At 42.9% G+C, this 22,098-nt stretch overlaps 2 protein-coding genes across 5 annotated transcripts in view; one reads left to right on the top strand and one right to left on the bottom strand.

Annotated features, from left to right (window-relative positions):
* Positions 1-212: 212 nt before the first annotated feature.
* tubgcp4 (tubulin gamma complex component 4) lies at positions 213-9,399 on the top strand. Of its 2 annotated transcripts, XM_080763899.1 has the most exons (18): positions 213-526; positions 1,809-1,937; positions 2,280-2,402; positions 2,778-2,831; positions 2,976-3,032; positions 3,162-3,241; positions 3,627-3,828; positions 4,048-4,213; positions 4,722-4,846; positions 4,938-4,988; positions 5,265-5,370; positions 5,753-5,860; positions 6,117-6,261; positions 6,731-6,908; positions 7,697-7,831; positions 7,923-8,039; positions 8,383-8,522; positions 9,215-9,399. In XM_080763899.1, exons 1-18 carry the CDS (start codon positions 449-451, stop codon positions 9,219-9,221), a joined length of 2,001 nt encoding a protein of 666 aa, XP_080620025.1. In that variant the 5' UTR covers positions 213-448; the 3' UTR covers positions 9,222-9,399. The 2 variants fall into 2 exon arrangements, with proteins under 2 accessions (XP_080620025.1, XP_080620026.1); XM_080763900.1 differs by lacking the exon at positions 7,923-8,039.
* A 24-nt stretch (positions 9,400-9,423) lies between these two features.
* The window catches only part of tp53bp1 (tumor protein p53 binding protein, 1), a 31,951-nt gene continuing 19,276 nt past the window's right edge, over positions 9,424-22,098 (bottom strand). For 2 of the 3 annotated variants that reach the window (XM_080763875.1, XM_080763877.1), the window contains 12 exons: positions 21,734-21,802; positions 21,225-21,380; positions 20,527-20,687; positions 17,881-17,943; positions 15,560-15,963; positions 14,997-15,188; positions 13,847-14,041; positions 12,267-12,458; positions 11,477-11,571; positions 11,025-11,221; positions 10,088-10,224; positions 9,424-9,730 (listed from right to left, as the gene is read on the bottom strand). In XM_080763875.1, the coding sequence (XP_080620001.1) occupies positions 9,546-9,730; positions 10,088-10,224; positions 11,025-11,221; positions 11,477-11,571; positions 12,267-12,458; positions 13,847-14,041; positions 14,997-15,188; positions 15,560-15,963; positions 17,881-17,943; positions 20,527-20,687; positions 21,225-21,380; positions 21,734-21,802 (2,046 nt within the window). In that variant the 3' untranslated portion in view covers positions 9,424-9,545. The remainder of the gene's footprint in view (positions 9,731-10,087; positions 10,225-11,024; positions 11,222-11,476; positions 11,572-12,266; positions 12,459-13,846; positions 14,042-14,996; positions 15,189-15,559; positions 15,964-17,880; positions 17,944-20,526; positions 20,688-21,224; positions 21,381-21,733; positions 21,803-22,098) is intronic. The other variant, XM_080763876.1, reaches the window with a different exon arrangement.

Genomic DNA, 22,098 nt, shown 5'->3' with positions numbered 1-22,098 from the left:
CTTGTCTCGTCTGTCTGTCACTATGTTTGGGTATGAACAGCTGCAATACCAATGGGTGACCCAAAGTGGCACTGTTGAGCAGTAACTGCAGCCAGGTGTTGTTGAGCACTTTACAGGAAAAACATGCCCAACGTTACTTGTAATAAACCGACATGGCATCACTTCTGTCTTCGATTGCAGCAGACGTCATCACACTGCGACGATACGCGCGGTTTGTTGTTCTGATTATACAGTTATATATAAGGTTCTGAACTGATCTGATCTATGTATCTGATGGATGAATGAATGTCCAAACCAGATCTATAGCAGTTTGTTGTTGTTCTGATCTGATGTATCTGATGGATATAATGTCCAAACCAGTTCAGTTTGTTGTGGTTCTGAGTGATCTGATGGATGAATGAATGTCCAAACCAGATCTATAGCAGTTTCAGCATAACGGCAATCAACGATGATTCATGAGCTTTTGTTGGCATTAAGCGGATACCCTGGGACTATATTCACATGGAACAAGCGAACAGGCTTACAGGTGACGCACGCACACACTCTCTCTCTCTCTCTCTCTCTCTCTCTCTCTCTCTCACACACACACACACACACACACACACACACACACACACACACACACACAATGTTTTATTTGCTGGAGGGGGGGGGGGGTCCTAGCAAATAAAACATCTGGGAACCTCCAGTACTAGTTGGACTCCTAATGTGCCATTCATAGTGTCATAGTAAATCAGTGTCGGATATACAGAGAACCTAGCCTAAGCTTTAGACTCTCGTAGAGGTATTTTTGAGTGGCGCAACCACTCCCTTACGGAGCTATGTGTGTGTGTGTGTGTGTGTGCGTGGCTGGCTGGCTGGGTGGGTGGCTGGGTATGAGCATGAAAACAGCATGCCCCCCCCCACAGACACACACACACACACACACAGAGAGTTGCACCACTCACTTCACACGGGTGTGAGAACCTGGAGACTTGACATTCAGTAATTGGGTCTTAACTCTTAACCCATTCTGGGCGGGGACCCCTTTTGGGGTAAGATAGTGACTATGGTGTGTAAAAGAAATCTCAAATGTACATACATTTCATATCTGGAATACATTCAATGTGTGTAATGTCACAGCCATTCTAGGGCTAACTTAATAGTATCCCTAACCACATGGGTTTATTGCAAATTTTGCAATATAACTGACACATATCCCTTCTTCTTCCACAGGTATCAATATTACTGACACATATCCCTTCTTCTTCCACAGGTATCAATATTACTGACACGTATCCCTTCTTCTTCCACAGGTATCAATATTACTGACGCGTATCAATATTACTGACACGTATCCCTTCTTCTTCCACACGTATCAATATTACTGACACGTATCAATATTACTGACACGTATCCCTTCTTCCACAGGTATCAATATTACTGACACGTATCAATATTACTGACACATATCCCTTCTTCTTTCACAGGTATCAATATTACTGACACGTATCCCTTCTTCTTCCACAGGTATCAATATTACTGACACGTAGCCCTTCTTCCACAGGTATCAATATTACTGACACGTAGCCCTTCTTCTTCCACAGGTATCAATATTACTGACACGTAGCCCTTCTTCTTCCACAGGTATCAATATTACTGACCCGTAGCCCTTCTTCCACAGGTATCAATATTACTGACCCGTAGCCCTTCTTCCACAGGTATCAATATTACTGACACGTAGCCCTTCTTCCACAGGTATCAATATTACTGACACGTAGCCCTTCCACAGGTATCAATATTACTGACACATAGCCCTTCTTCCACAGGTATCCCAAGAACTGCCCTTTCTTCACCCCAGTGAGACCAATGTACTGAACCGCCTCTGTAAACTGGGAAGCGATTACCTTCGCTTTACAGAGTTCATAGAGCAACACACGGGCCATGTCCACCAACAAGTAAGTAACCCCAGAGTTGGGAGGGAAAAAAAAGTATGACTGTATTTATTTTAAATGTTCCTTTTTTGTTTGAGTGTATAAGCAGTGGCTAATTCACAGAACGAGTACTCTTCTGCAGGCTTTGCATTTCACTGAGTGGATTTCTCTGTGTCTAGATGATGGCCATGAACTGGGAAAAGGGAAATGAAAGAAGTTGACAATTTGCAGTACAGTCAAAAAACAAACAAACAATAACAAGATTGAGAATTAAGATGGATTTAGGTGTCCGTTTTTGATAGGGAATGCAAATAAATGAAATGAAAAGGTGTATTTGCCCCTCAAATTAACTTAACTTTTTTCTAGGAGCATCACACAAACCAGTCTAGTCAGGCTGGACTTAATGGGATTTACCTGCGAGCTTTCTGCACTGGTCTGGATTCCATGCTCCAGCCATACCGACAAGCTCTGCTGGACCTTGAACAGGAGGTAAGATATTTATGACATGGTAACTTGGTGTTTATGGCAGTGGTTTACGAATATTTTCATGTCAAAGAAGGTTCCCCCAAATTGATATGTATTTAGCAGCAGACCCTCATCTTGAAGATATTTTGTGCCAGGGACCTCCATAAGATGAGATTTCTGTCAAATGTTTTGGAAATTATTCAAAATCTTTCAAAAATTAAAAAGTTTAAAGGCTCATCTACAAGCACATTGTGATGCGTTGTGAGGATTGTAGAGTGGCTATTTTTGAATATTTATTTTGGCTATTTTTGAATATCTTTGAATAGTAATCGAATTGAAATTGTAATGCCTATTACATAACATACGATAATCTTACAACAAAACATTGCCTTTTTTCAGTTCCTCTGCGACCCACACCTGACAATATCCCACGTGAATTATGTACTGGATCAGGTAACAAATCTTAATTAATTACTAGTGTTAACTAGTGTTAATTACAAGTGGATACAAAAAAACGGTTGGAAAAACCTCCACTGGGATCTAAAAAGATTTATTGAAACCGATCAATTTGACTAAAACACATTTTATTCTTTGAAGTTCCAGCTGCTCTTTCCCTCTGTGATGGTGGTCGTAGAGACAATCAAATCCCAGAAGGTAAGCATTGTTGAGATGGACTCTTCCCCGAATCCCCGTTCTACACATTTCACTGTTCATTGGTGGGATAAATATTATGTTTTTTGAGGGAAAAGTGCATCTGCTCTTTGTCATGTCTGTCGTAATCAGATCCATGGCTGTCAGATCCTGGAGACGGTGTACAAACACAGTTGTGGAGGCCTTCCCCCTGTGCGCATGGCTTTGGAGAAGTAAGTCACCTTACTGTGGCGGGGGTCTACTTAGCATTAGTTAGTTTCACATTAGAGGTGAAACGATGAATCTATTGGCAATCAATGAATTAATTGAATAATCGGTTTAGTGATGTATCGTGCCGGAATGTCCAATGCACTTGTCCAATGCTGATAGCACTTTTTACTTGCGCAAGCAGAGCGCGCAAGTAATCATTTCGCTTGGTCTCTTCAAAGTGAAGCCAAGTTTTTTTTCAACCGTAAGTCTGTGCCTGGTTTGCTGGGACCAGTTACAACATTACGTCATCGCTGAGAACTGGGACCAGTTCTCAGGTCTAAATGGGTTAAATAATCATTACTTACAGGTAGGCCTACTTTATATACATGTATTGTTTGTCCACTGCAGAGTCCTGGCCGTTTGCCATGGTGTGATGTACAAGCAGCTAGCTGCATGGATGCTGCACGGCCTGCTTCTGGACCAGAGTGAGGAGTTCTTCATCAAGCAGGGTCCCAGTGCAGGAGGCACTGCTAACAACCCAGAGGAGGAGGAGGAGGACCTGGGGATAGGAGGGCTGAGCGGGAAACAGCTCAGGGAACTGCAGGACCTGGTGAGAGAGATCACTGTTGATTTTGTTGACTAAAACCGTGACGGAAAATGGCCGTCGAGTTCGACAACCTTTTTTTTTCCGCAGACAAACTAAATAAAAACCAGGTGGTCCCCAGCTAAATGATGTAGAGTTAGATATTTAACTATTGGGAGTTTAAGAAGAAATCTCAAAAGAAAATCTCATCAAATGGTGGTCCACTATATTATGACTTTTGTGCAGAGGCTGATTGAGGAGGAGAACATGCTGGCTCCCTCCCTGCAGCAGTTCTCCCTGCGAACAGAGATGCTGCCGTCATACATCCCCGTCCGCGTAGCAGAGAAGATCCTTTTTGTGGGAGAGTCCGTCCAGATGTTTGAGAACCACAACCACAGTCCATCCAGAGCTGGTAGGGTCCAAGGCGTTTATTGTCCTGTGATTGCAATACAGCGCTGCACCACTTGTCACTTCAGGAAAAAAGTACATTAAAAAAGTACGTTAAATATGTAAATGAATGTTTAGAAATGTTTGTTAGAGCCAATAATATAATGTATACGCATACACACACATTTCTTTTTTAAACCTATCGCATTCCACGGGGGGAACTTCAGTTTTCACCTTCACCAAGCTGAATGCTGCCCACAGAGGAGCAGTTATGGGTTTAAGCGTCTTGCTCAGCGGCATTTCGACACAATATTTAGAGCTGGAATCGTACCGAAACCTCCAGAGTAATAGGCGGGCACACTAACCATTCAGCTATGGCCGGCCGATATACTGTATGTAGGTACATGCAAATAAATACATCAGTCCCAATAAGTGGTCACAGTAATGCACATCATGTGCCAGATATTTGCTATGATCCGTATTACTATGAGTCAATGTAACAATGCATCTTTCTGTGGTTAACGCTACCCAAGGCTCCATACTGAAGCACCAGGAGGACTTGTTTGCTGCCGAGCTGCACAGACTGAAACAGCAGCCCTTATTCAGCCTGGTGGACTTTGAGAATCTGATTGATGGCATCAGGAGCACCGTGGCAGAGGTGAGAGCATAAGGACTAGTTCTGTTCATTGTCTCCATGTTGGTATGCTCAAACCTAAGCTGTAATAATACTGTAATCCATTAATTTGCAGCATCTGTGGACATTGATGGTGGAGGAGTCAGATCTATTGGGACAGCTAAAGGTTTGAACCAGAGTTCTTATACTGTAGATATTTACTTTGTCACTTGATTTCAGTTTAGTTAGTTTGTTTTACAAGTGCATTAGTTTTAGTAATTGACTAGTTTTGGATTAATTTAAGTTTTAAAATAATTATGAGACATAAATAGCAGCCCCTGTTCAGTCTGGTGGACTTTTTAGTTTTAGTGTTGGTTTGTACTGGAAATATATAGTATTGGGATTGTATAATTTTGTATTTTTTGAATAATTTGTTTAGATTGAACCTCCTTCTTTCTTGCAGATAATTAAGGACTTTTACTTACTGGGTCGTGGCGAACTCTACCAGGTGTTTATTGACCATGCTCAGCACATGCTGAAGACCCCACCGACAGCTGTCACAGAACACGGTAGCCTACATTTAGTCATGCTTTTCCTCATTGGTTCCCACTGAAGATTTGGGTTTGCTTGGGATAAATCAAGCAAATACGTTTTTTCTTTAGCAAACAGATGCCTATAATATTCACACGTTTTGTTCAACAAGATTTTCTCCACAATGGCACAAAGGAACACAATTATTTCAACCACATGAAAAAAAACGTGAGCTTTAATGAGCCAGATAAAAAAAATCTATGGGGTAAAAAAACACTGGCTATCTGATGAGAGAAGATGTGGCCCTAACTAATTTCTAGGTTTCAGGACTGAAACCAAATACATTATCACTGTATTCGTTCACCGGTAACGATGACATTTTGTATGAGAAATGCCTTCACTGCATTTTGTTTTCTACAGATGTAAACGTGGCGTTTCAGCAGGCTGCTCATAAGGTGTTACTGGACGATGACAACCTGCTGCCTCTGCTGCACCTGACTATAGACTACCAAGGCAAAGAGAGTAAAGGTAGGTTAACCTGACTATAGACTCACCAATGCAACTCCTTACACATGTCATTGGGAATAATGGTTGCAAGTAGTTGCATGTTGCATGGCTACCCTTAGGTGGTTAGGGCTTAAATTTGATGTGTTCAGTTCGGTTCTTCCAGGAGCTAAATTGGCAATATTTAACCATGACCCTAAATTATACTTCTTTGCTTGGACGTATGTTAATTTTGGCGACAGACTAGTTGTGGTCACAGTGGTTATGCATGTATTCTCAGAGTCAACGGGCACCAGAGATGGAGCCACGCCTCCACAGGACACGTCCCCCCGTGAGGTCCCTCCTACGGGCTGGGCTGCTCTAGGCTTGGCCTACAAGGTCCAATGGCCTCTCCACATCCTCTTCACTCCTGCTGTTCTGGAGAAGTTAGCATTCACATTCTATTTCATCTCTTTGGACATTGATTTTATATTTATTTTTAAGTAGAGCTCATATAATCCTTTTTATTTTGGATATTGATTTAGTTTTAAAGTCATAGTACTTGTCATGACTGTTTTTACACTTTGTTGCATGCTGAAAATATCTACAAGCTCAACACGTTGCAGCACAACGCATCGTGAGCTTGTAGATCTATTTTCAGAACGCTGAATCTGAGCGTAATCAAACATAAAATGACATGTCTTTTAGTTCTACTGGATCTCTTCTCTACTAGTCCCTCCCTAACATTTTAGTCTAGTTTTTATTTGTAAACGGTATTGTCAATTTATTTAGTCTTAGTTATAGTCATGGTTTGTCAGTGAAATAAAAGTTGGTCGAACATTTATCACCATAGCGTTGGTCAAAGAAATTAACACCACTCTGTTCCATTTGCTTACCTTCTGCTCTCCTGCTCAGGTACAACGTGGTGTTCAGGTATCTGGTCAGTGTGCGGAGGGTGCAGTCAGAGCTGCAGCACTGCTGGGCGCTGCAAATGCAGAGGAAACATCTCAAGTCCAACCAGACGGATGCTGTTAAATGGAGACTGCGCAACCACATGGCTTTCCTGGTGGACAACCTGCAGTACTACTTACAGGTAACCATAGGAGCACACACCGGATATACACACTTGGCGTTGTGAGTGCTGGTGACTTAACAGCCTACATTTGTATCATCAGTAACACAATGTATGTGCAAAGAGATTCTAGATTAGAACAATTCCGTGATTTCTTTTGGATCACCACTAGATGGCGCATCACTCCAAGATGGTGGCAGTGCTTTCTATGTAACACCTCAAGTAAACATGCATGTCCCGCACACAGATGCACCCCGACATTCAGAATGAACATAATTATTAATTTCTGCTTTGATCAGTTCATAAATGAGTAGCATAGAATAAAAAAAAAGTACAGCATGACTTTTTAAGTAACCAGAAGTTATGGCGGAGGCACTGTTTATTACTATGGGACTTTCGTCTCTTGCTCAGAATCTCTTTGGTATGTGCATAGACCCCATTATGGGTAGTCCTGGGCCGTGGAGACCACTTCCTTCTAGTCTGTTGCATTTACACCCTGTGTGATTGGCCAATTAAAAAATATATACATATGTAAACCATTGCATCCAGTCACCCCTCAAACTCAGTCACCAGAGCTTCCCCATATTCCCGTAAGCGTAAGGAGATAATTTTTTATGTTTGCTGTTCAATCTGTGGAGGGGTGGGGGAAACCCCTTTAACAAAAAAAAGGAAATGTAAAAGAGAACAAAAAAGTGAACAGGTCCTACACCCGTTCACTTTTTGTGTAGTTAAGATTGAAAGGGCCTGAAGTGGACCCTTTGAGACCGAAGCACTAACCAGCTCAATATATATTCTTTTGTGTGCCCCAGGTGGATGTGCTGGAGTCTCAGTTCTCTCAACTGCTTCAGCAGATCAATTCCACCAGAGACTTTGAGAGCATCAGACTCGCCCACGATCATTTCCTGAGCAACCTGCTAGCCCAGTCCTTCATTCTGCTGAAGCCGGTTAGTATCACAATCCCATTTCAGATTTAGACAGATCTGATATAGTTTTGCCTCCAAGTAATACATTCAAAATCCTCCTGTCCCGACCCAGGTATTCCATTGTCTAAATGAGATCCTAGAGCTGTGCCACAACTTCTGCTCGCTGGTCAGTCTAAACGTGGCTCCATTAGATGAGAGGGGTACAGCACAACTGGATATCCTGGTGAAGGTGAGGTTGCATTGCTGGTTCACTGGCTATCTTATCCTGATGAAGGCAACACTCTGGTTCTCAAAATAGTCATGTGAAAATCCAATTAAGATATGGTTTACTGCACAATTTAATTTGCCATGAAAAAGATTAGTCAAATGTGTGTGCATGTGTGGAAATTTAACACAGTCACCGGATAGTTACTGACTCATAATGTAAACCTGTTATTGCTGTAATCTCACCAATGCTCTGAAATTATGAATGTGCAATCTTTAATCACATCTCACAATTTAGCATGTCACACCTGACGATTCCACAAATATCTTCTCGAATGCCAACCGTGTACGATGTGTTCACCGTTCAGGGTTTCAGCCGCCAGTCCTTCCTGCTCTTCAAAATCCTGTCTGGTGTTCGCAACCACCAGATCAACTCTGACCTGGCCCAGCTGCTGCTCAGGCTGGACTACAACAAGTACTACACCCAGTCAGGAGGTACTCTGGGCAGGTAGGTGGTACTGTCTGCAACAAGTATTACACCCAGCCAGGAGGTACTCTGGGCAGGTAGGTGGTACTGTCTGCAACAAGTATTACACCCAGCCAGGAGGTACTCTGGGCAGGTAGGTGGTACTGCAACAAGTATTACACACATTCAGGAGGTACTCTGGGCAGGTAGGTGGTACTGCAACAAGTATTACACACATTCAGGAGGTACTCTGGGCAGGTAGGTGGTACTGCAACAAGTATTACACACATTCAGGAGGTACTCTGGGCAGGTAGGTGGTACTGCAACAAGTATTACACACATTCAGGAGGTACTCTGGGCAGGTAGGTGGTACTGCAACAAGTATTACACACATTCAGGAGGTACTCTGGGCAGGTAGGTGGTACTGCAACAAGTATTACACACATTCAGGAGGTACTGCAACAAGTATTACACACATTCAGGAGGTACTCTGGGCAGGTAGGTGGTACTGCAACAAGTATTACACACATTCAGGAGGTACTCTGGGCAGGTAGGTGGTACTGCAACAAGTATTACACACATTCAGGAGGTACTCTGGGCAGGTAGGTGGTACTACAACAAGTATTACACACATTCAGGTGGTGGAATCCACACACCCCGTAGCCAAAAGGAAAGCTCGCTGTACGTTTTAAATGTGCCCAACTGACAAACAATCTACCTTTGCTTCATTTCAGCTTTTAAACACCAGTGGATGAAGAGCTCTAACGTGCTGTAATTCTGTCAGTGGACGTCATCCTATGATATTGTCATCAAGATTTCCTGTAACAGTATAAAAATATGTAATTCCTAAATCAATTCTCATGTATAAAGTGTATATATTCAAGCCTTGCTCTGTGTGTGCCCTTTTCTACAAGACAAAAATAAAATAAACATTGAAATGAGGACAACTGTCACAGTTTTATTCCATAAAAACAAACTTGATAAATTATATACAACAGAAGCATGCAGTAGAACTAATACTGGACATCTAACATAATCCGAAGGCCTTTAGGACGGTGTCAAGATTTATGACAAATGGTCATGGCTATACTGTGGTTTACTTTGATAGCCCTGACGTTCCCCGCAGATCAGACTCTGGATCAGCCACTCTGCAGACAGCAGTGGAAGTTTCTGGGACATCACACTCTTCTGGATGGACGGTGGACAGGCACGATCTGTGATCACCAGGTCAAACTTGCCCGTAGGAATATCTGACAATGGAAGAAACATACAAGATTTTTTACCAACAAATATATATTTGAGTGCAGTGGTTCTCAACATTTTATGGATCAGAACCCACAACCCACCAATTCAGCTTTTGCCTGCTATTCTATTCTGCTAGTCTATTGGATCAATAAAACAAACATACTTTGTATGTATCAGTATTACAATGAAAACTCATTTATCAAGGTTAAGCCTTAGACCCAAGGTCAAATCTAAAAACGCCTTATAATTCCTGTTTGAAAAACCCATTAAAAAAAGTATGTTACTGTGCATTGCAACAACAATCCCCAAAAGGGGTTTCTGTAATTGAAAGCTATAGTTACGTAGTGTAGTGCGTTTCCTACCAGGAGCATCCTTGTCTGCTTGGTAATGTTTCACAGAGGACGCTCCACTCAGGGTAAGCAACTGTGACCATAGCTCCGCTGGCTCCTCGAACACCAACAGGACCCGCAGGGCCTTGAATGGGGTTGCACGGGGATGCCTGTTTAAAAAGAAAAGTTGCACAGTACTAAGAACTTTATAACATTGATAAAGGGTTTAAGTAAGCAGCCATGCCAGCTGATGTAACGTCTCAGTGAACACAAATATCGTCAATTAAGCAATAGAACAGGACTGTCTTATAGTAGATGACATCACAGGTATGAGGTTCAAAGCTATGATATTTAAGTTAATTATATAGGTTATGCTGTACTGTAGGTTCATCGCAAAATACATATTTTGGGGATCCTTTGCACAAAAAGCTTTTGAGAACCACTGACTTAGAAGGCATTTGTATTATCGGCCTCGGGTCTCAAAGGGTTAAGTGGTTGATCATTTTAACGATGTGACATTCAATGACAGTCACACAGGCAGGCAATGCAAGGTGTTTCTGTTTGCTTTCAAATCCGCAGTGGCGCCAATAGCAAATGATTCGCACCGAGCCAATCGTACTGCTCAAACAGACTGCTGTAAAGATCTTAAAAAAGATGATTGAGGCCTGGGCCGTGGCTCAGAGGTCCAGGCACCTTGGCCGGTAGTCAGAATTTGGTCAGAATCTATTGAAAGGATAGCCCCTTGAGATGCAGCATTTCAAGTCTGGCAGTGTGATCCCGACGGCCTTTACTGCATGTCACCCCCCATCTCTCGACCCATTTCCTGTCAGCCTACTGTCTGTCCCTCTATAAAAAATATAAAATAAAGGTGAAAGCCAAACAAAAAAACATAAATAAAAAAAAGATGATTGGAGGAGCATTGCACCATTCTACTATAAAGACCATGAAGATGATTGGAGGATCATCATACCATTCTACTATGCTGTCGTCGGGGCCAACGCCAGCGGGCAGCAGGTAGTTCCTGTAGTTGAGCAGCTTGTTGTCCTTGCAGCAGTCTCGCACCCACATGTGGGACACACAGGGCACGCCGCTGGCCACACACTGCAAGTACTTACTGGTACGACAGTGCTGGTCGGCGATGAGCAGGCTCTGATACGCTGCCTTGCACTGGAAGGGAACGGCGTTGACAGGGATCAGTTCAGTGTCAGAAAAACAATACACATTTTACACCTGAATTTACTTGTCCTCAAACTTGAGCTGATGTAGCAATCATGCCATAGAACACAGAGTGAAGCCTCATTTTATACTACTCAATGATGATTTTTATTTAAAAAAAAAAGTAGTGTTGGATAAATTAATCATGCTAATACACCTGATTTGCATGCCTTAGAATGTAGTCCGGTTCCACACGGCAGCACCTACCTGCTCTTCGTTGAAGTCCGACAGGATGAATCCTCCTCCAGCCTGCAGCTGGGACTCTGTGTAGCCTCTGTGGTATGGAGCGGTCTCCACGTATTCTAGTGAACGATATACAATGTCAGAAGATCAGTGGTATGGAGCCATCTCCACGTATTCTAGTGAAGGATACGTCATAAGTGGAGGAGCTGCACCAGGTGAATGCTAAATGGATCACCGCAGTCCAACGTAGTTTACGCATCCTGCCTGGGTCGCGTCCTCCCAATTCTGAATTTCCATAGACCTTTAGGTTTTTTCTACAGTGTTCCAAAAATGAATGATCCCGGTGGTTTGACTTGTATGGATTAAGAATCAACTGACGGCACGAAAACGCTAACGTTACTTCCGCTGAATTATTAAATGTTTTGCCAGAAACAGACTGGAGTGACCAACGGCGCCACCTCCTGGACAATATCACAGGGACAGTTTATATTTGGATCAAAACGATTCTATGACCCAATATTATTCTCCATAGAGAAAAACCTCCACGACCCAGGGGATGAACGAGTGATATCAGAACTTGGGTACTCTGTATCAAAGAAGCCCCCAGCCTTCAAAACCGCCCTCTTAAATATTGCTTTTCCCAGCCAACTGCACACCCCCATTTTACTATTCCAATGTTTTTATTGATTTGAATCTGTAGACATAAGCTTTTGTTTCGTTTTTCACATAAAGCATCTTTGGGTGGGGTGAGGTGAGGCTATATATTATCATTATAATCACATCAACCCTTCGAGCCAAAGTGTTTCCTTCTTACCTTCGTCATCATCGCTAGTCAGCTTGTTGGACAGCCGGTCACACTCGGAAGACGCGGTCAGCATGAAGGCAAACCCCATGAAAAGAGATGTATTTTGTGGCAGCGGACCGTGGGTCTGTGCCAGCAGGTCAGTGGACTGTCCAGGGATCTCTGGGGCACTATCAGACGTGTTAACCACACCCACACGTTGAGCTGAGGACAGGGAACACACACGTAAGCTAAAGCAGAAAACCTCGAGCAGTAAGAAATCTGGTGGGGATTGAGGGCATTGAGTGAGTCATTTAACATAGTGAGTGGTTCAAAGCCAAGTACACCAGTGTAGAAAAACACCTCCATCATCTTGGCACACGTGGACCAACACCAGAAGAATACTAGTAACTGATTAGTAGTTACCAGGTCAGTAGAAAACGGAACCAGCAGCACAGGATGGACACAAGCATATATATGGAGGTCAAATGTAATGTCAAAATTACATCTATAAAAAAAATTAGTAGTATACCAGTTCATCACACACAAATAAAATGATCAAACCTGGTTACAAACACCTGAATTAAAATGACAAAATGCAAGGTTGGAATATTGTTATAATCTTTTAATATAAATAAACTGATTTGAAGATCTGTTCAAATGTATAATGGAGTTCATGGTAGACCTGTTAAAATGTATGGTGGAGTTCATGGTTAAAACAAGTCCATTCACAATGTTGCATAATAATGGCATGTATGTCACTTTTAGCCAAGTACCGTTTTAAAAGGAGCTTAACATTTAAGATGTAGCAAAATGCACTCATTTGGGGCTGCAGGCATGTGTTCCTACATACCAAAGAGCCGCAACGCATGTCGGGAGAAACGGGTCATTTGCGCATGTCAGACTTTTGGTATGTCGGATAAACGTCTGCACCCCCCCATTTGTCAAACATGGCTGGCATGGGAAAACTTTAAAACAGCTGAAACTTTTTTAAAGAAAATATACACACTGGAAAAGATTTTTAAGATAGAATAAAATAATAAAATCTCATACATCTAAAATCAAGTATATAATTAAAATGCAGCCCGATTAAAAGCCTTCGTTCTAACCAGGCTGGGGTAAACAGTTCAGCTCAGTGTGAAATTAAAAATACAAATAGTGAACTATGCGGGGTACGCCGGTAGTCGACTGGATAGTGCATCGATATTCGATAACATATTTGCACCGTCCCAGGTTGTATACTGGCTGGACAGCTGCAGTTATCTCTCCAGCTGACAGGGTAAGCCAAATTCCAATACCCCAAATCTCGGCCACTCGCTCACTCACACTCAGTCACTCCAGCATGGCGGTCTTACGGTGAAATTGGTGACCTGCTGAAATATGTGACAATCGTGTAGTCAATCACATGTGGTATTTAGGCCCACATGTAACATGATGTCAGTTATGTGAAGTGCACAAGATCGTCACCAATTTCACTGTGACACCGCCATGCTGGAGTGACCAGGAGTTTGGGTATTGAATTTGGCTTCAGTCTACTCTTCGGTCTCTATCCTATCTAAATATAGCAAAAAAAGATCACAGTTTAGGTGAGTCAGTCGGAAGGGAAGGCATACCGGCTCTAGAGCCCGGCCCCCTGCGGCCTCTCTTTGCCGGTGTGGTCCTCCTCCCGTCGTCCTCAGAGCTCATGAGCTTCCTCTTCCCAGAAGGCCCCGGGGTACGGGGGCTGCCCAACGAGTTGGAGCTATGGTTGGGAGTGGACTGGCCTCCTGGGGTTCCTGTACGCCTCCTCTTCCCCTCCACCAGGTTGTCTGGAGAAAAAACAAAAATCACAGCATTATAGGCTGGCACATTCTTAGTCCATTTATACATTTTCTGTTTATTATGGTCTTGAGTGATTTGTAAATATGGTGATAACAATATGCTTTTCATTTGATTAAACAGTGTCTATGGATGTGACCAACTAAAGCAAAGGGCAACTAGAGGTCGCTGTTCACCATATATTTTACAATGGCTGAGAGACTAGTGAGGCACAACAAAGAGTGCCAAAGCCTATTCGGTATTTAAGTCAGACGTCATTTTGTAGTCCTAGTCCGAGTCCAAGTGGCACTAGCTCCCATCCGCTTCTCATTGTAAATAGCAATATCTAAACGTGTGAATCTTTTTACAATAACGTTATTTTTCAGAAAAAAAGCCATTTAGTTAAAATGGGTCTTAATGCTTCAAACTCGAGAATTATTAATGTTCTGTACAAGTGTCCATGACAAATAAAATATATGATGTGGAGAAATCATATAAAAGACATAAATAAAGACTATTATCATTATTATTGAAGTGGTAACAGTCCATTTGATCAGTACAATATTTCGGGGGCATATTGAGAATGTGTGCACTGTGCAGGGTTGAGTATGTTGAATCTAGTTTGCATCAATACGATCTCTAATGGAGGATTTAGTTGACACAATTCAATAAAATGGCAATAGTATTCATTGTGGGGCAGACAGCCTGTCACAGACAGATTTGGAAGACCAGCAGCTTTGTTGTTGCAAGGAAAGTGGTAAAATGAGACTTTAGTGGTTGTTTTAGACTCAGATTTTGTCCGACGGAGGGACACAGTATAACTCTATGGGGACACAAAATCGAGAAACAGTAGGACCCGGAAGTATCTCTGGAGGGGGGCGCTTACGTCACGGCTAAAATACGGCTCGTACTTACCCAGGCTGATGTCAGAAGCCTTGGCCAGGGGAGTGGAGGGCTCGTACTTACCCAGGCTGATGTCAGAAGCCTTGGCCAGGGGAGTGGAGGGCTCGTACGGCCCCAGACTGTGCTGCTCCCTCAGCTTGTTCCCCTGCTCCAAAGACAGGATGATGGTGCTTCTGTTGTGCCACTGTTTGTTCCCCTCCCTCTCCACACAGTAGAACAGCTCGTGGTCCTCCGTCTTGTGGCCCTTCACGGTGCCTACACACAAATCACCAACAATATTCAAGATACACTCAGCGATTCAGTATCTTGGAACGTAAATGATCAACATAACCTTTCATCCTACTCCTCCCGCCCAACACTCCCCGCTGACAGGTGCCGCCCCAGCCCGTAGGAGTACATGCAATGACAATTATCTCCCTGTCTGTCCGGCTTCCCTCCCTCGAACACGGGCCAATTGTGTTCATGTAGACAGCCGACAAAGCCAGTTGGGCAAACCGCACCACGGTGGATTCGAACCCACAACCTCTGTGGTGGTGGGCAGAGACTTTACCACTACGCCACCCAAACCAATTTCAAACCAGACACTAGCCACAAACTCGCCAAATTAAGATTGTGTTGCTCCTCACCTATGCTGAAGTACTCGCCCTCCAGCAAGGCGGTGACCTCCGTCTCCAGGGGAATGGGGTCACACAAGAGGATGTCCTTGCCCAGCACCTCGCACTCGTAGCCATCGTCAAAGCGCAGGCGGAACCTGCCCTCGCCCACGTCTCTGGTGATGCGGCCAGAGTAGAAGTAGTGGTTGGATGACCACTTGGCCACCACGCGCAGCCCCACCAGGCTGCTGCGGCCAGCCGAGCCCCCCTCCTCCGGAGAGGAGCGGAGGGAGTCGGACTGGCTGGGGAGCTGGGCGTCCATGGGGCTGTCCGGGAGCCCCGGGGGACTCACCAGGCGGGTGTAGGGCTCGTCCTCGGACGAGGACTGGGGCAGGCCAGGGGTACCGACCCCCCGCATTCCGCTAGTCCCACCTCCCCTTATTTACAGAGAACAGAATGGGATGAAAGTTTAACTTCACACTGAAAGCTTAAAAAAAAAAAAACATTAAATGCAGATGGAAAGTAATAGTTTTACTACTACTCAAGAAGAGATGATTAGTGAAAAGAGGGAAAACCCTGAAAGTGTTTTGCCTAAAAAAAGAAAAAAAGGAATAGTATTGTTTACAAATAGGCCTGTCACAATTAGAGATAATCGTAATAATTCTTTGTATAATCGTCATTATCGTTTCCATGTTGGAAATGTAAATAAAATAAATACATATGAAAAATAGTGGAAATTATAAATAGCAGTTATATAAGTTCAAAACGCATCGTGACGAGTTTTAAACTTGTAGATCTGTCATTTCCACAATTCATGTTTATTTTTTATAAACAACATAGTATAAAGTAATTAAATATGTCATTTGAATTCATAAATGTTCCAATAAATTGCAATTGTTTGAGCGACAATGGTCTAGTAGTGAAATGTCCTAATGGTGACAGGCCTAGTAAGTACAAAGCGAGGCCCCAGAAAGGACTCACCTGGACGGGGAGGATCGGGACGGAGGTCTACCCCTCCTGGCCCTTCCTCTGCCGGTCTGAGGGACGAGGGCCCCCCGGGACGGCGGGCTTCCAAAACCCCTGTCCTTAGTGACCGCTGACCTTGCCCTTTGCCCCCTGTGCCCCCTCTGTTGATGCCCACCCCCCCTCCTGGGGATGCAGACACACAGAGGGCACAAATGGAGCCAGTCAGGTTGCCCAGAGACACTGATCTAGGGTCACGTACACATTGAAAGCCCCCCCACACAGCCCAGACGAGCTATGAGGGGTGCCCTTTTGACCCTAGACGTGTGCCTGGGGGCAACGTGTAACCGAGGCAGGCAGCATTCAGTTAATCAGAGACTATGTATTAAGGAACTGAGATATTAGTAGGGATGGGTATCGTGAGAATCTTTATAATAATACCGCTCATCGATACTATTACAAGTTCTCTGTTTGGGATAAGGGATCTCTACACCAGTCGTGCTCAAACGTTTTTATGTCAAGGAACCTTACATTTATATGCACTTATTTATTTATTAAATACCGATTGAAGCACCATTTGTCCAGGAGCTAATCTGTATATCAGCTCTGACTAATCAGGAAACGGTACCCATCTCTAGAAATTAGAAAGTTGTAAAAGAGTGTTCTACGTATCAGCATGCAACCAGTGGACAGAGACAAAGCAGAATAGCAAGAGTGAAAGTTTACCACACACACAATCCTATAATTCAGTGGTTTTCAACCCTTTTCATATAAAAAGGTCCATTATTGATTCTGCATTTGAGCCACAGACCACCATTTGATGAGATGTGGCCTCTCAGACCCAAAACGTACGAGTCGTTGGAGAAGATTTTGTCCACAATTCCATGCTGTATTGATGTGGTATCATTAGGAGAGATAACAGGCAAATGTTGAGCAAAATAACAATTCTTCTACATTCTCCAATGGTAATTCTGGTAAATTAAGTAATGCAGATGTTTAACAATAATTGAACCCCTTCAATGACCACTGGTTGAGAACCACTGCTATAAACGAATCATATAGATCATAGCGGTGGCGGCCATTTTCTGGTTCCATCGTTCCAGACCCCATTCATTTTCCCCATAGACATTTCCAAAAATATTCATAGCAATTATTTTAAGCCTAGAATCAATCCAACCAGGATCCTGAATCCTGAATCATGACCATAAAACATTAGATTCTGTGAACTGGGTGGCTTAATTCTAGCTAAAAATCAAAATATTTTTGCAAATGTCTATGGGGGAAATGAATGATGGTCTGCACCAATGGCACCAGAAAATGTCCGGCACTGCTATGCCCCATGCGTGTCAGATGGCGGTCCTAGGGCGAGGTAGAACCAGGTGGTACAGTACCTGGTCCCTCGGCTGGTGGATGGCATGGCGAAGTCGGCTCTAAGATGGCCGCCGGTGGTGCTGCTGGTGCAAAGTTATTGTAGTTAACGAAATAACGAAAACTAAAATGGAACATTTTTGTTAACGGAACTAAAAACAAACGATAACTAACTCAAACTGTATTGTGCGTTTACAAAACTTACAAACACCAACTGAAATTATAGAGATAATATCCTTAGTTTTCGTTTTTGGATGGTTCATCTGTAACCGAATACATTTTATTTTGCTAGTTAATACCTACCTTTTTAATCCTGCACCTAACGAACTAAAACTATTAGCATTTTCAAAAATAAAACTAATAATATCCAGCAAATCCGCTCTCAAAACTAACTGAATTATGGGGCTTCCTCTACTTAGTAATGCACAGATTTGGTTTTTGCGATGGTTTTATACAACGCATTCAAGCACTCTATTCCTCCCCTACAGCAAGGATAAAAATAAATGGTAGTCTTTCCGATCCCATAGCTCTGGAACGTGGGTGCCGTCAGGGCTGCCCAAGCAGCCCGAGCCTCTTCAATCTTTTCATCGAGCCCCTGGCCCAAGCAGTTAGAGAGGAAATAAGATTAAAGGGGATATCCATAGGCGGAGAAGAATATAAGATCGGACTTTACGCGGATGATGTCCTTGTCACAATCATGGACCCAGGTTCGGGGCTACCTACACTGATGGAAATATTGGAAACATATGGTTCTTACTCAGGGTATGCCCTTAATGTAAACAAAACCCAGGTATTGACATTCAATTACAACCCTACACAAGAATACATAACAAAATACAAATTTAATTGGTATTCATCCCATATTAAATATCTAGGTGTGAATTTGCCCAATGACTTGTCACAGCTGTTTGATGTAAATTACAAAGGTGCAACGGAGAAGATGTATGATGATCTTGGCAGGTGGAGCGTGCTTCCTCTCGATTTAGGTGGCAGAATAAGAGCAGTCAAAATGGTAATTTTGCCCAGATTATTATACCTTTTTTTTGTCACTGCCAGTAGAAATACCTTTAAAACAATTCAGGGAATGGAATAAACATATCTCACGTTTTATTTGGGATAAAAAAAGGCCAAGGGTGAAATTTTCTACCCTACAACTGCCCCGAGAGAGAGGAGGCATGTCTCTCCCATCTTTAAGGGACTATTATCTAGCAGCTCAGCTAAGACCCTTGGTATATTGGTGTAACCGACCCTACATTGCAAAATGGAAAAGCATAGAGTTATCCCTGATGGATGTACCAATACAGTCACTATTAGGTTGCACTGACGGAGAGAAAGGAATGTTTCAGACAAGGAGTCAGTGGGTAAATTTGTCGTTCAAAATATGGCTGGAAGTTGTTAAACGCTTCCAGCTTCAGAGGGAGGCAAAACTTTTAAATTGGCCGGCATATGACCCTGACTTCATACCAGCAGTATTAGACAATAGGTATAAACAATGGCACCACAATGGCATCACTTCTATATGTACTATGATTAAAAATGGAAATATTGACAGTTTTGAAAACCTAAAGCAGAAATATGGGTTGGCTAACCAGGACTTTTTCAGATACTTGCAAGTAAGGGATTATTTTAGTAAAAAAGTAAAAGGGTCTACCCCAGGTATTACAACAAGCCTAATCACTGTATTTATAAATGCCTATGGCTCAGGAAGCAACAGGGGTCTTGTGAGTAAACTATATAATGGGCTTATGTCGTTGAAAAAGGACTCTACAATATATGTGAAAGAGCGATGGGAAAAAGAGTTGGGAATTGATATAAGTGATGAAGCATGGATGAATATATGGGAAACGCAATCAACGACCACTAATTCCTTGACTTGGAGAGACTTTTGTTGGAAAAACCAGATTCGCTTCTTTATTACTCCAAAACAGAAGTCCAAACAGACTGGCAACCATATGGACTGTTGGAGAGAATGTGGAGATACAGTGGTTGATCATGCACATGTCTTTTGGTCTTGTCCTGTAATTCAGCCATTTTGGAAAGAAGTGACAACACTTATCTCAAACATTATGGGTTTTAGAATAGATGATTCATTCATATCTTTGTACCTGGGACAACTCCCAGACGGGTTAAACCGGGATGACTCATACTTACTTAAGATCCTACTTGTAGCAAGCAAAAAAGCTATTACAAGAAATTGGTTACAAAAGAATTGTCCTACTGCCGATCTATTTCTCAACATTGTGAAACAACTTCATCACCTAGAACAGATGACCTATTCTTTAAGACTGCAAAAAGAGCTGGGTGAAAGAAGATGGGAGAAATGGACAGAGTACTTAGCTGGGGGGGTGGATGTGGAGTGAATATGGGCGGTGTCTTTCCAGTTGTCATTTAATGTAAAAAATTAAAAAAGGAAAAAAAAAAAAAATCTGTAATATGTATTGTTGTTGTACATCCCATGACCTCTTGTTTTGTTTTGTTTTGTTTTTTGTCTTTTGTTTTTTATTCAGTTTTCTTTTACTGCCGATGTTTTTGTCATATTGTATGTCTTGTTTGTCTTTGGTGTCTATCTTGCCTATTCAAAAATTCAAAAATAAAGAGTTTAAAAAAAAAAAACTAACTGAATTAGACAAAAATATATTCAAAACGAACAAAAACTGATGTGTTCTAACCTGGTGCTGGTGCCGCTGGAGCTGCGCTGCAGACTGGACGTCTTGGATGACGACAGAGAGCTGACGTCTGCCAGGTCACCAGAGGTCAGCGAGCTGACCGTACGGCATGGGGACACGTCACTGTCCATCACATGGCAGTCCACCACGGGCTCCTCGCTTTCCTGGACGTTCCACACACCATTTATTTACTTAGTTTCAATCTTTAGAATTAATTTTAATTTCAGTCGGATAACTCACAAATAGATTTAACTAATATTTATTATAGAATGAATACAAGTGTGCATATAATATTTTATCTTGGGCGTTCGGCTCGGCTACATTTTTCTCCCTGCTCGGCACATCATCATTAAACATTCAAAACCGAGATAGATATACAATAACAGCCCCCCCCCCGCCCCTTGGGGCCTTGATGGCGTTGTAATGGTTGATTTTACACTTGGTCGTGAGCTTGTCAATCTGCTATTTTCAGAGCACAACCAAACATAAAATGACTTGTCTTTTAGTTCAATATATTATGTTTAGTTTTAGTCACCATAGCTTAGTTTTTATCTAGTTTTCATAGGTGACAAAGGTTGTCTAACATTTTTCGTCTTAGTTTTAGTCCCCCCCGTCCCCCCCAAGTGGATTACTCTCCAACATTGGGGTGCACTGTGTGTGTGTGTGTGTGTGTGTGTGTGTGTGTGTGTGTGTGTCATTACCTCAGTGACCTTACGGTCCACCTCTTTACCGTCCTCGTAGTACACGTCCGTTATGATTCGTGTAACGGTGGTCCGCACTTCCTGGATGGTGCGCACGTGCCTGCGGTGGGCGGGGCCACTTCCTGTTCTTCTGAAGGAAGGCGTCTCTGCTTCACCCTGTCAGTCAAACAGTGTTTAAACGATGCAAAATAAAGCTCCCATATATAATCCTATAGTAAAATTGGCCAATGGGAGGACAGGTCGGCCGGATGGCGGACGAACCACATAGTCGCGCTCATGTCACTATGACTCGGCCGTAACCATATGGAGGAGTTCACAATGCAGGTACGCCCAAATATGGAGTGTGTTGTCTAACAGTCAATGTATCGTCATGGCAGCAAGCACAAATACAGCCTGCTCCATATATGGAACTTGGCAAGGGCTGTAAAGTGGCCCAAAGTCTAGACAAAAGTCTAGATGCGAGCAACCCGAACCTCTAGTGTGAAATATCTGCACAAAGTTCTCCATACCTTGCTGCTTGGGGATCGGAAGCCTTGGGCATCAAGGCCAGGCGGCTGTGAGGCTGCCTTCTGACAGCGCTGGAAGAGAGACCCACATAGACCACAGAGGAATCAAAAACACGTGTCATATTTTTGCCAATAGCTTAAAGAAATCGACCTAATCTCGATGTATCCACGTGAACATCAAAAACAACAGCCTTTCTCCTCTCTGCCACTAGGGGAATTCTCAAGGATAACCGCTGACTGGGTGAGATCAGACGGCAAGTGCCACATCCAGAATGGGACAGACAAGAATTGAGTTTTTGAACTTGATGTAAGTTGACTAAAGATCCACAAATATGACAGTCAACTGTTATTCCTTAAAATAATATATA

This window comes from Protomyctophum bolini (genome assembly GCF_963924005.1).
Source record: "Protomyctophum bolini genome assembly, chromosome: 1".
Lineage (NCBI taxonomy): Eukaryota > Metazoa > Chordata > Actinopteri > Myctophiformes > Myctophidae > Protomyctophum > Protomyctophum bolini.
Note: the sequence above shows the minus strand (reverse complement) of the source record. Positions and strands in the feature narration are given on the sequence as shown.

Bases quoted from the DNA above. Each gene is read 5' to 3' on its own strand.
- tubgcp4 (XM_080763899.1), top strand. From the start codon at position 449: ATGATTCATGAGCTTTTGTTGGCATTAAGCGGATACCCTGGGACTATA. The intron at 1,938-2,279 runs GTAAGTAACCCC...ACTTTTTTCTAG, and splicing joins CGGGCCATGTCCACCAACAA to GAGCATCACACAAACCAGTC. The intron at 8,040-8,382 runs GTGAGGTTGCAT...TTCACCGTTCAG, and splicing joins AACTGGATATCCTGGTGAAG to GGTTTCAGCCGCCAGTCCTT.